This window comes from Oncorhynchus mykiss, chromosome 10 (genome assembly GCF_013265735.2).
Source record: "Oncorhynchus mykiss isolate Arlee chromosome 10, USDA_OmykA_1.1, whole genome shotgun sequence".
Lineage (NCBI taxonomy): Eukaryota > Metazoa > Chordata > Actinopteri > Salmoniformes > Salmonidae > Oncorhynchus > Oncorhynchus mykiss.
In genome coordinates, this window is record NC_048574.1 from 42,527,737 (window position 1) to 42,538,415 (window position 10,679).

At 42.2% G+C, this 10,679-nt stretch overlaps 1 protein-coding gene across 4 annotated transcripts in view; it reads left to right on the forward strand.

Moving 5' to 3' along the window:
• The window catches only part of LOC110533930 (Kv channel-interacting protein 1), a 35,832-nt gene extending 32,535 nt beyond the window's left edge, over positions 1 to 3,297 (forward strand). For 3 of the 4 annotated variants that reach the window (XM_036990352.1, XM_036990354.1, XM_036990355.1), the window contains 5 exons: positions 361 to 431; positions 576 to 683; positions 773 to 877; positions 1,046 to 1,108; positions 1,356 to 1,623. In XM_036990352.1, coding sequence (XP_036846247.1) covers positions 361 to 431; positions 576 to 683; positions 773 to 877; positions 1,046 to 1,108; positions 1,356 to 1,403 — 395 coding nt within the window. In that variant the 3' untranslated portion in view covers positions 1,404 to 1,623. Of the gene's footprint in view, positions 1 to 360; positions 432 to 575; positions 684 to 772; positions 878 to 1,045; positions 1,109 to 1,355 lie in introns of all 4 variants that reach the window. The other variant, XM_036990353.1, reaches the window with a different exon arrangement.
• Positions 3,298 to 10,679: the final 7,382 nt, after the last annotated feature.

Consider the following 10,679-nt stretch of genomic DNA (forward strand, 5'->3'; position numbering starts at 1 on the left):
CAGTAAACCAGACACTGCTCATTTAAACACATCTACGCCCAGTTCTTCCCCCACGGAGGTACAGTAAACCAGACACCACTCATTTAAACACATCTACGCCCAGTTCTTCCCCCACGGAGGTACAGTAAACCAAACACCGCTCATTTAAACACATCTACGCCCAGTTCTTCCCCCACGGAGGTACAGTAAACCAGACACTGCTCATTTAAACACATCTACGCCCAGTTCTTCCCCCACGGAGGTACAGTAAACCAGACACCGCTCATTTAGACACATAACATGCCCTTTCTTGTTTGCGACTCATTTACAAGCACTCTGGGATAAAAACAAATCTCCTGCCCGTATCTGGTTGTGTTGCAGATGCCAGCACTTACGCTCATTACCTCTTCAATGCGTTCGACACGACAAGCAATGGATCCATCAAGTTTGAAGTACAAACCGCACACCACCACTATCACTCAGAGAGTGCTTTAAATAAAACATGTCTTTATCTTATTTGTACTGGAGTTATCACTCAGGCCAAACTCAGTATTTTGGTGACTTTAATCTCTCTCCCTATGTGGTGACTCACTCAGGAGTTTGTAATGGGACTGTCTACACTGCTGCGGGGCACTCTGAGAGACAAGCTGGAGTGGACTTTTCATCTGTACGACATCAACAACGATGGCTACATTAACCGAGAGGTCTGTGTGTTTATTTACATGTCAGTTGCATTGAAGGATTTGCATATGACGTACTTGTTAATACAGCGTTTTGTATTTCTGTGTAAAAGGAGATGACTGAGATTGTGAGGGCCATTTACGACATGATGGGGAAATATACCTACCCTGCACTCAAGGGAGATGTCCCGAAGCAGCATGTGGATGCTTTCTTCCAGGTGACTTTACCCGACGTCACACAGTACAATGTAATACCAAAACAGATGCTTAATGCAGAGGGTTATGAAACCCTTAGGTGTGCGCAACAGTTTAGACCACATAATAACAATTTCATACGTATTGAAAAAAAATAATGTACAATTCTCTCACCTCTTCCCTCCCCACAGAAAATGGATAAAAACAAAAATGGAGTTGTGACTTTAGAGGAATTCATTGTCGCATGCCAGGAGGTATGTATAGTACAGGCGTATGTTTATACATTTCGATATTGCTGTCGGTGTCTATGTAAGATGCTATGCCTATTTCATGATATGCTTTGAGTTCCATCATTGCCCCCACCCCCCCCCCCCCCCCCCCCCCTATGGCTTCCATAAGAGAACCCTCTGTCTGGCGTAGTGTGAAATGGGGACATCCTGTGGTAAAACAAATGATTTACAACATTCTGTCTTTACCGTCTTTCTCCTCTTCTCCCCTCAGGATGAAATGATGATGAGATCCATGCAGCTCTTCGAAAATGTGATGTAAAAAGGGCGCCGGGCGGAAGGAAGGAGAGAGAGAGAGTGTTGAAAAAAATTGAGAGAGAATTCTGCGTGTGTGCTTCAGTCCGTGCGCCCCTGTGCGTACGTCCGAGCACGCGTTTTGTTTATCTGTGTGTGTCTGTCAGAGTGGATGAATGTGTATGTCTGTCTATCTCTCTCATCCTCTCATCTAACTTGTCAGCGTCCATGTGTTTGCCAAATAATGTCTCTGCCTGGCTCCATGCTGTTCTATGGATCAGATGAAGCCAGAACCGCCCAAATGACCAGCTGAGAGCAACAAGCTCTCACAGTCTCACTGCAGAATTAGACATTCATCCACGTTCTCAAAACGTCATATTTCTAAGTGTTTTTGTTGCTCATGCTGCTCTGTATCGTTCCATTTCTCCAAACATCAAATTTAGAAGTTAAGGGTTAAGTTTAGGCACTCATTCTGAATGGTTAAGATAAGGGTTAAGGTTTGGGATGGGGTTCAAATTAAAAATGTAAAACCTATATCCACGACTGTGATCAAACACGCAACCTTCTGATCCAGAGTCAAGGGATTTACCCAAGCCTACTTGATGGTAATAGCGCTCCCTGTTGCCCCTAGTGGCCAGTTTTGAAGATATTTCCTAACGTCCTCAAGTCAAATTTCCACGTCAATCTTGAACGACCTGGCTGCTGAGAGACCCCTGGACTTGATTGTCATATTGCTGAGCCCGGGAGCATGCAGGTGAATTATCTGGATAATGCTTCCTGCCTTTTTATGTGACATGAAGGTTTGTAAATCAGATGATCATACAACACAGACTGAAGTGTGAAACAGCTGAGAAATCTCAAACCTATACGCTGCTCCCCGCTTAATATGTGGAAACCCTACCTCCGGAAACTACACTGGGCTACTTTGGGTTCTTTTGACTTTGTTCTTTTTGCCAAAATAGATGCATGCTTGACCCAGAGGGATCCCTCCCATAGAAATAGAATTGTGATTCTACTCTATGCGCCCGACCATCCATGTGCTTGACCGGGACATGGACCTTTAATAACCTCTTGACCTCTGTATTTAACTCATGCGTCCAGTGAATGATTTATGGACCAATATGATCTACTTATCTACTTGTTTATTAACGTGTTTATGCTGTAAAATATGAGGTTGTCCGAATGTATTATTTGTTTGTTTTAACTCTAATATGTCGTGTCCGTTTTACTATTGTCGCGGTGACCTCCGTACCTCTGTGTTGGCTTTGCTGTTGCTCTCCCGTCTATTCCTGTAGTTGTCTGTCTGTCCCTGACGGATGCCTGTTATAATGTGTGCTTACAAATACACCCAATAGACTTGGTTTATGACTATGATGATACATAATCTTGTATGTTGGCTGGATCTAACTAATGATGGGAAATGACCATCTGCGTAATGCAATGTGAATGGTGTGACTTATCTGTTGAAGTGTGCATTTACAGTATATATGTGTCTAAACCCATTGAGGAAAACAGAAATGTGAAGTGTTATTATGGAGTGAGGGAATGTGTCAGTAAAACAAAGGTATGGAGAGACACTGAGACACAGTAGTTAGCTATAAAAAATATCAAAAATTATCACAGACCAACGCCACCACTCTTCTAATGTCGAACAATTATTATTTTTCTTCAAGGAATTACTCATTTGTGTTGACTTGTCGGTTCCTCCTCAGTGTGCAAGATGGTAAATATATTGAATTAGTTTAGCTCCGGGTTTAAAAGGGGCAAAACCAATATGAATACAAAATGTAAGCAACAGGTGCACCTCATACAAAACTCTATCTCAGACTGGGACCGATGGAAAGATTTAGATTGGAGAGAGTTTCAGCTTTCATGTTATGTTGTACAGTGCAAATGCTATCAATAAAATGTTTTAGAGAATATGTTGTGTTCATTCTCTGTGTGTGTGTGTGTGTGTGTGTGTGTGTGTGTGTGTGTGTGTGTGTGTGTGTGTGTGTGTGTGTGTGTGTGTGTGTGTGTAGAGAGAGAGAGAGAGGAGAGAAAGGGGGCTCTCTGAATCAAATAAAACATTAAGATAATGATTGTATATATTAATAAATACGCCTCTTTCCGTCAAAAGCTGTGATGAAAGGACTAGACTAATAAAAATCTTCCTGCATTCTAGAAAGAAGATGTGGTTGGAACAACCTTCCTGAGTTCCAGGAAATGCCCAGTGGGGGTTAAGGGGGTTTGAAATAGGAGGAATCAGGGCTGTCCAGCAGCTCTCTTATGTGGAGGCAGTGCAGATAGTTTAAGGAATGAGTGGAAATTAGGAAGAAATGGCAATGGGATGCCCTGCAGCCTGCAAGAACGTCTTATTCGTCAGAAATACTGATAGTGAAGAAAGTAGATTTATTACAATAGTTTCTGTATTCTGTAAGTGTGTCTACCACAATCCGTGCGCATATTCAACATAACTCACAAACAAAACTTTGAGCTGTGAATATAACATTTTACACAAATTAAACCATAATCTGTGAATGTAAAAAATATTTCCCAAATTAAACCATAAGATGTAATATTCACGATTAATCACAAATGAATCCATGATCTGTAAATATATTCAACATAGCTCAAAAATAAAGCTACTATTTGAACAAATGTATAACGATTTGTGAGCAAATGATTAGAAATCCCGAACAATTACAACTGTGGAATGTGCATTTGCACATTCAAAAAGTGCTTGTGGAGCTGTAATTTATTTAAAAATGTATCATTTTTTGACAAACTTTCCGTCTGTGGATGTATTACCATCTACAAATCTGTGTTCAAATGAGAGTCAGCTATCTCCATTCATTGAGATAATCTTTGTGTCATTCTCATTCAGTAATTTCTTGGGAGAACACTTTCTAGCTAGATAAACTTCATCAAATGTGATTATAAGGATGATTATTCATTTTTAGTTTCATTAAATAGTGGTATATAGGTGTAGGGTTAGTTGGTGGTGCACTTTTTTACTTTTCCCCTTCCTTTTGTATATCCCAAAATGTAACGTGATTGACCACACACTACCGCACAGTAGGTGGTGGCATGCATAAACAAAGTGTGAGAAAGCCAAGATACCAAAAAAGAAGAAGAAGAATTTGAGTATAACATTTATTTATTCAAAAAATGATGTTAAAATGTTCAATAAATTACTTTCATATGAATGTTAAATTCGATCATTGGGGCATGCAACACAGAGTGTGTGCTTTCGACATGAGCCCACTAGCCTAGTCTGATTCATCAGGTTGTAATACACCATGAATTGGTATATACAGGCTGAGACATTTGTGGTGTAAATGTTCCTTAGAAGCCAGAATGTTGAATAAAATAAAATGTAAACTTGCTCTACCGGTTGTCTGTGCTGTTTGTCCTTCTGCTGCGTGAAATTTTTGACTAAATATCCACAGAGTAGGGTTATTAAACCTCTTGAGTGTAGGGGGCAGTATTTTGATGTACCCAAATTAAACTGCCTATTTCTCAGGCTCAGAATCTAGAATATGCATATAATTGTCCGATTAGGATAGAAAACACTCTAAAGTTTCCAAAACTGTCAAAATATTGTCTGTGAGTATAACAGAACTGATTTGCAGGCAAAAACCTGAGGAAAATCAAACCAGGAAGTGGCCTCTATTTTGAAAGCTCCATGTTCCATAGCCTGCCTTCGCTCCATTTAAAGGGGTATCAACCAGATTCCTTTTCCTATGGCTTCCCCATGGTGTGAACCGTCTTTAGACATAGTTTCAGGCTTTTATTTTGAAAAATGAGCGAGAACGATCACATCGCGTCATTGTATGGCTGGGTGCCAGTAGTGTTTTGTTTTTTTGACTTTCATGACCAATCTACTTGGCTGCTAGTTGTTTGTAATATTTTTCCTACTGAGAGAGAGGTGCTTACATAAACGCTTGGTATGCTTTCGCCGAAAAGCTTCATTGAAATCTGACACGCCAGGTGGATTAACAACAAGCTAAGCTGTGTTTTGCTATATTGCACTTGTGATTTCATGAAAATTAAATATTTTTAGTGATTTAATTTGAATTTGGAGCTCTGCAACTCAGCGGTGGTTTACGAAAATTATCCCGCTAACGGGATGGGTGCATCAAGAAGTTTAACCTGCCTGTTCAGTATATTGGTTTGTACTTCCATTAGTTTATTTTTTTTATCGAATGTGACTAACACTTCCACAATATGGCCGAGCCTAACAGAACCACAGCCCGAACGGAAAACACTTCCACGATATGGCCGAGCCTAACAGAACCTCAGCCCGAACGGAAAACACTTCCACAATATGGCCGAGCCAAACAGAACCACAGCCCGAACGGCAAACACTTCCACAATATGGCCAAGCCTAACAGAACCACAGCTCGAACGGAAAACACTTCCACAATATGGCCCGAGGCTAACAGAACCACAGCCCGAACGGAAAACACTTCCACAATATGGCCGAGCCTAACAGAACCACAGCTCGAACGGAAAACACTTCCACAATATGGCCCGAGGCTAACAGAACCACAGCCCGAACGGAAAACACTTCCACAATATGGCCGAGCCTAACAGAACCACAGCCCGAACGGAAAACACTTCCACAATATGGCCGAGGCTAACAGAACCACAGCCCGAACGGAAAACACTTCCACAATATGGCCGAGCCTAACAGAACCACAGCTCGAACGGAAAACACTTCCACAATATGGCCCGAGGCTAACAGAACCACAGCCCGAACGGAAAACACTTCCACAATATGGCCGAGCCTAACAGAACCACAGCTCGAACGGAAAACACTTCCACAATATGGCCCGAGGCTAACAGAACCACAGCCCGAACGGAAAACACTTCCACAATATGGCCGAGGCTAACAGAACCACAGCTCGAACGGAAAACACTTCCACAATATGGCCCGAGGCTAACAGAACCACAGCCCGAACGGAAAACACTTCCACAATATGGCCGAGGCTAACAGAACCACAGCCCGAACGGAAAACACTTCCACGATATGGCCGAGCCTAACAGAACCACAGCCCGAACGGAAAACACTTCCACAATATGGCCGAGGCTAACAGAACCACAACCCGAACGGAAAACATTTCCACAATATGGCCCGAGGCTAACAGAACCACAACCCGAACGGAAAACACTTCCACGATATGGCCGAGCCTAACAGAACCACAGCCCGAACGGAAAACACTTCCACGATATGGCCCGAACCTAACAGAACCACAACCCGAACGGAAAACATTTCCACAATATGGCCGAGCCTAACAGAACCACAGCTCGAATGGAAAACACTTCCACAATATGGCCGAGGCTAACAGAACCACAGCCCGAACGGAAAACACTTCCACAATATGGCCCGAGCCTAACAGAACCACAGCCCGAATGGAAAACATTTCCACAATATGGCCGAGCCTAACAGAACCACAGCCCGAACGGAAAACACTTCCACAATATGGCCCGAGGCTAACAGAACCACAACCCGAACGGAAAACATTTCCACAATATGGCCCGAGGCTAACAGAACCACAGCCCGAACGGAAAACACTTCCACAATATGGCCCGAGGCTAACAAAACCACAGCCCGAACGGAAAACACTTCCACAATATGGCCCGAGGCTAACAGAACCACAGCCCGAACGGAAAACACTTCCACAATATGGCCCGAGGCTAACAGAACCACAGCCCGAACGGAAAACATTTCCACAATAAGCCGAGCCTAACAGAACCACAACCCGAACGGAAAACATTTCCACAATATGGCCGAGCCTAACAGAACCACAGCCCGAACGGAAAACACTTCCACAATATGGCCGAGGCTAACAGAACCACAACCCGAACGGAAAACATTTCCACAATATGGCCGAGCCTAACAGAACCACAACCCGAACGGAAAACATTTCCACAATATGGCCGAGCCTAACAGAACCACAGCCCGAACGGAAAACACTTCCACAATATGCCCGAGCCTAACAGAACCACAGCCCGAACGGCAAACACTTCCACAATATGGCCGAGCCTAACAGAACCACAGCCCGAACGGAAAAACACTTCCACAATATGGCCGAGCCTAACAGAACCACAGCCCGAACGGAAAACACTTCCAGAATATTGCCGAGCCTAACAGAACCTCAGCCCGAATGGCAAACACTTCCAGCTGATTGAGGAAAACGTGCTTCGGTCGATGTCTTACGTTCGGCTATTGTTTACATATTGTCCATCACGGGCAATGTCAAGAGATTGAAAATACAAGCGACAGAACTTGTGGATACCTTATCTCCACCTAGTACCGCCAAAAAGGACGAACATCATGTACAACTGGAGAAGTAACCTCATATTCTATGAAACATTCTGAATTTTAGAGAATATTGCAATTTTTTTACAGCGACTTCTTTCAGACTGATATCATGGAGTAACCATGGTAACAGTTTGATGTTTAGGCAACCCACTATCCAAGTTAACTAACTGGCAAACGTTGGACACTCACAAAGATAGCAGGTGATCTCGTCAACTGTTTAGAAAAACAACCAAAGAAAAACGAATTAGTTCATTGTTAAGAACTGCTCAGTTTTAAAATCCTGAAGTGGGGATCTGCCTAGCCAGCTAATGATAAATGTTCAAATCCTATTTTTCAATATGTGATTTGCTTTGCAGGACGAAGCACTCTTTCCCGACTGGTGTGGAGGAAAGAAATTGTACTGTTATCTGATTAAAAACGTTAGAAATTCAACTAGCTATTTTCTGTTCCATTTCGGCTTGCTTGCAAGAAATGCCTGGTTTTCAAACCACATGCAACAGCTTGTTAGCCACTCCCATTGCTTTGGGACTATGCTTTGTCTCTTGAGTGTTCTGACTTCTGAGAAATGGTTTACCGTTTTATTGTCGCTACAACACACTACTGTCAACTTGGGGTGAAGTAGCTAGCTAACCAACAACAACTGGAATGCCACACTCAGCCTTCAGGTGCCTTTTTAAAATATGTGTTTTATTTAACCTTTAACTAGGCAAGTCAGTTATTAAGAACAATGCCTTTAGCAGCACTGCAGTCAAGTAAACAAACTCACAAATTGCTTCCTTATGTCTAAAATAGCTGGACAACCCATCATTGTTAAATTGACTACTATTTCAGACAACAAAGACTATAGCTATTATTACACACAAAACCAAATACTATAGCTCGTGTGCCATTATTGATTGCATGCACACCCCCTGTTAACCTACAACCAAGCTTACCTTGTTATGAGCTGAGCTGGGGCTAAGTGCTAGCAACCTCTGGCCCTGAAGATCATCCCTCCATGAAGATGCATACATTGTTGGCTAATTTTTAGTTTCGTTTTTTTGCATTTGTATAATTGTTTCTTCCTAAGTTATAGAACAATTAGGGGCCGGTGTGTAGGGGCCATTTTGGCCTGTTTATGAGTTGTGTATACTTTCTTTCAAGGGTTATTTTGACCTGTTTTGTACACTAGAGGAAAGGGTTATCACAACATATGTTGGGGTCACTGGTCTCATGTGTGTATATAGGTAGCACAGGTGACCAGGAAGGGTTATCACAGATGAGAGGAGAGCACATACAGTTGTTACTGTATCACATTGCCTTAACTCCCTTATCTTACCTCATTTGCCCTCACTGTATATATACTTTTTGTTTTCTTTTGTTCTACTGTATTATTGACGATGTTTTGTTTATTCCATGTGTAACTCTGTGTTGTTGTATGTGTCAAATTGCTATGCTTTTTCTTGGCAAGGTCGCAGTTGCAAATGAGATCTTGTTCTCAACTAGCTTACCTGGTTAAATAAAGGTGAAATAAAAAATAAAATAAACATATATAGCTCATGGAACACATCTCTGCACCTTTTGTATAGGAATGTGTTTTGGAGCTATTTATATACGCAATAAATGGGAACTTCGCCCCAAAAGAGTAACGTTAGGAATTTTTTATTTTTGCTGATTGCTGATTTTTGTGGACGCATTATGGACAGCTCTTCTATGCCAGTGGCAGTTCATAGGGAATCTAAACTATGACACCTAATGTCATAAATCTCAAAGTGGATAAGAAAGGTTTGCTGAAAGAGGTTCTCTTGCAAAGCAAAGACCCTTGAGCAGATTGCTGTATTGTACTCTAGGGTTTTTTCTGGACCACACGATTGTTTTACTGCTTGAGCGACCTGTGTCTGCCTTAAATTATGCCGAATCTTAAAGAGCGGCTGAGCTTCCGGATTTGCCCTTGTTTTAGATTTGGTTCATTAAGAAACACTAGAGGCCATGAGTGAATTCAAAAGTGAATGAATTTCAGGGTGTAGTGTGTCGTGGGTGTTCGTAGGTGGAAAGAGTTAGACAAATTATTTGGCCAATTAGCTTCAGCTGTGCATCACGTGACAAAGTATATCCCAATGAATGGACTGGAGAATTGTTTTATGTTTTATTCTGTAAGCACAGAATTGTTTTTATTTAGTTAATCATTATTTTACCAGGTAAGTTGACTGAGAAGACATTCTCATTTACAGCAACAAGCTGGGGAATAGTTACAGGGGAGAGGAGGGGGGATGAATGAGCCAATTGTAAACTGGGGATGATTAGGTGACCATGATGGTATGGGGCCAGATTGGGAATTTAGCTAGGACACTGGGGTTGACACCCCTACTCTTACAACTAATGCAATGGGATCTTTAGTGACCACAGAGAGTCAGAACACCTGTATAACATCCCATCCAAAAGTCTGCACCCTACACAGGGCAATGTCCCCAATCATAGCCCTGGGGCATTGGGATATGTTTTAAGACCAGAGGAAAGGGTGCATCCTACTGGCCGTCCAACAACACTTCCAGGATCATTTGGTCTCCCTTCCAGGGACCAACCAGGACCAAAGCTGCTTAGCTTCGGAAGCAAGCCATTTGCTCACATTGTTCTGCATTAGTTCAAATTGTAGTTTTATTCATGAGCTATGTTGAATATATTTACAGAGCATGGATTTATTTGACTTATGGTGAATTTTTTTATTTAACTAGGCAAGTCAGTTAAGAACAAATTCTTATTTACAATGACTGCCAAACTCTAACCTGGACAACGCTGCGCCAATTTGTTCGCCGCCCCATAGGCTTCCAAATCCCGGCCAGTTGTGATAGTCTGGAATCGAACCAGGGTCTGTAGTGACACCTTTAGCACTTACACGCAATACGATTTGATTTATCCCTAATTTCCCCGTGTTTATTTTTTTGTGTTGAAGTTCCCCAGTTTTTCACCCTACATAGTAGGTGGCAGCATGCACCTCTGTGTGTTTGCGGAATGTCA